The sequence below is a fragment of the Coregonus lavaretus genome, assembly GCF_964263955.1.
Source record: "Coregonus lavaretus genome assembly, chromosome: 5".
Lineage (NCBI taxonomy): Eukaryota > Metazoa > Chordata > Actinopteri > Salmoniformes > Salmonidae > Coregonus > Coregonus lavaretus.
In genome coordinates this window covers 35,569,834-35,573,111 of record NC_139992.1, presented here as the reverse complement: position 1 = coordinate 35,573,111, position 3,278 = coordinate 35,569,834, and the positions used below count along the sequence as shown (strand labels likewise).

General features: G+C 39.9%; 1 protein-coding gene across 1 annotated transcript; it reads right to left on the bottom strand.

The window, feature by feature from the left end:
• Positions 1–936: 936 nt before the first annotated feature.
• Positions 937–2,859, bottom strand: LOC311129418 (islet amyloid polypeptide-like; the record flags this gene model as incomplete). Its single annotated transcript, XM_084161703.1, has 3 exons — positions 937–1,111; positions 2,158–2,292; positions 2,780–2,859. 3 exons carry the CDS (start codon positions 2,857–2,859, stop codon positions 937–939), a joined length of 390 nt encoding a protein of 129 aa, XP_084017829.1.
• Between the last annotated feature and the right edge of the window lie 419 nt (positions 2,860–3,278).

The following is a 3,278-nucleotide window of genomic DNA, read 5'->3' as shown; positions in this document are numbered from 1 at the left end:
TGAATTACCCCTGTCTAATTGACTACTCTTGATGTACATTATCCTAGAGGTAGGCTATATGCGTGTTATTCATATGAAGAGCTTGACACACCTCTGACCCCTATCACACAGTTTCAGCCATGTTTGGGGGCTTAATGGCTGGTCTGTGTATGGCATCATCAGCTAAATTAACCTCTGTGCTATTTTTGGATATCCTCTCATGTCTGGGTTAAAAAGCAGCGGAATACAGGTGTAATTTTCTGCTCCCATTGGGAATGGTATTAATCAAACACAGGTTAATATAGTGCATCACACCTCCCTCCAATAACTGAAATTACATATATCTGTTGAGTAACTCATGTATTATACTGTATGCCTGTGTGTATAATATGTATGCCTCTTTGAGTCTACATGTTGCCTTTCATTTATAAGTATTCACAAGCATAATAGTTTGTTCATGATAAGTTAATGCTTTATTTCAGATAAAAAAGAGCTCAACATTGCATCTGCATGACTGAAACTATTAATGATGTGCAGTGAAACCAACCATAATTCTTTCAACTTTATTACAAAAAACAACAAACCTACACAACAGACAAACAGAAGGACAAAACTTGTATTTTATATGCCTTATGCACCCGTTTACTATTTTTTTTTTTACATTACATTTTATTCACATGCCATTGTGGGGTTACTGTTGAGTTGAACCAGTTAGGCTCACAGAACAGAGACTAGTATCTCAGCCTCTAGTCTGATTTGTGTAACAAATCCTTCTGTATTATTATTCCATACCAAAAGGCACTGTTTTTTTCTGAAGTTTATAAAAGAACCAAAAACTAAAGTTAATGATACATAACCATCATTGTTGTTTTGAAAAGTATACATTGGCCTTTACATGGTGGTGTGGTCATTTCAGCTGAGCATATCCTACATCAGTGGGCTTGAACCCATGCATCACTAGAGAGGCAGATAGCTGGGAGGCTGCAGTAGATCCCGTTTCCCATAGGTGCTGGAGCCTACGTTGGTGGGGGTGTACACCGTGCCGAAGGTGTTGCTGGAGCGGGTCAGGAAGTCGGCCAGTCGCTGCGTCACACAGGTAGCCGTGTTGCACTTCCTTTTCTCTATGTGGTGGCTGATGGGATATAGGAGGACGGCAATCAATTAATCCAATATGTCAAACAAATTTTGCATTACTTATCTAAACATTTATAGAGTGGTTTAGATCAGGAAAATGTAGCAAAGTTATTGGCCTACCAGACATACTGTAGGTAAGTGGATAAAAATAGCCACCATAACAATAGCCATAACATGATACTAATATGATAATATCACTACTGCAGCTACTAGTAACAATAATAGTAATAGCAATAAACTATTATTATTATTAAGATCACTATTATTTTATTTAATTTATAATATTTGAATCACTATCAATTGAAATATTAGGTGATTTTTCCTCCTAATATTTCAGCTTAGTTCAATTCTGATCCACATGAATCTTCACTGTAACAAATAATTATTTAGTTACTGGTTCCACAGCCTTTTGTTTTGTTTACTCAACTTTCAGTCAAAGTGTTACCTGAACTTACATTTTTTAGTTGGCTCAAACTGAGCTCCAACTTGAAAAAACGTAGGCAAAAATTTGGTTAGGGACACCCACACACACAGGGCTTTTAACATACAATGTTTTTAACCTATATATTTCACACATATTGACATACATGATGGCATTGTGAATGTTCATTTATACATAGTGGTGTAGCAGGAAGATAGGAATGCCGTGAACCAAGAGGTTGTGAGTTCAAATCCCAGGTGAGGACATGTTGAATAATAATTACTGTATAAAATAACATGCACACATGTTTATGTCAATGTGTGTCAAATATGTAGGTTGAAAACATTGTATGTAAAAGCACTATTTGAATGTGTGGGTGTCCCTAACCTAGATTTTTCTTAAGTTGGAGCTAATTTTGGGCCAACTAAAAATGTTCAGTTCAGATAATATTTCAGCATATTTTGACTGACGAGTTGAGTAAATTAAATAAAGGCTGTGGATCAATTTACTAAACAATAATGAGTTGATTTTTTTTACTGTGTTTTGTCCACAAAATTATCAACATTTGCACATCAACAAATCTATAATTGAGGTGCAACTTATATAATAAGGCGCAACCTTACCTGTTGACAGATGTGAGCCCTCTCTGCAGCCTCGTGCCAATGAGGCCGAGGAAGGGGTTGGAGACGATCCCGGGCACGAGCCAGCCTTCTCTGTCCGGGAGCGCGCTTTCCTGCTTGCTAGATGAGGTGAAGTACCTGAATCAGGATGAGGAAAGAGCCAAACCGTCACTCCGACCGGTGACTGATGCCCACTTCAAAACACCAGCTCAATTCTCAAGGGCGCAATGGAGTGGCCACTAGTCCCCCTCCAGTGCGCACTTGATCACTTTTACGCGATCCACATATTCCTGTCTCTGCCTTGGCAAGACAAAACCCGACCTCTCGGATGTCACGATTGCAATGGATATTTATCTCAACGATCTCATCAATGTCATTAGCCAATTGTAGAGTTAGACTACCCACATCGTTAATTGATTTCTTACGGTTCAAGATGGATGTGCCAAATTACGCACAGCTTAAAACCGGTGCTATATCAGTTGAGTGATTAATTCACCTGCGAAATTAAACCCGCTTCCTAGTGACAGTTGAACTTTGGGCGACACTGCACGACACTTGTAATTGTACATCACAGAAGTGGCACTCAGAAATAACGGAAATAACTGATGCAGCTTTGCGCTCTCACCTGTTGCTTGGGGCGGTGGCGACAACGCGCAGCAGCACGAGAGGCACCAGAAGGAACACGGGCAGCTTCAGGTAATACATCGTACACGCGGGATCCCTGCATGAAAACAAAAGATGGAAAGTCAATAATCACACACGCCATCGAATTACACGAGTAGAGGGATACACATGCCTGTGAATACTGGAACCTGCACCCATCAAATATGTTCAGTGTATGCTACTAGAACACTTTAGACTAGAATGACAGCAGAAACAGTAAAAGCTCTGTAGTCTAGAGAACCATGCAAACCAAAGACCACCAAACAGACAAGCCACACAACAGCCTACCCTCAACACCACAGGGAAAAGAGAGAAAAAGACTTGGGATAGTATAATGTATAATGGTGTCCTGGTCTCCAACTCTCTCAGTTCAAATATGCATCCTAATGGTCTGGTTAACTCACCCTTAGTAGTTAAACCCAATCGCCAGTGGTTCCAAAGACAGACACGGCTACTGTCAG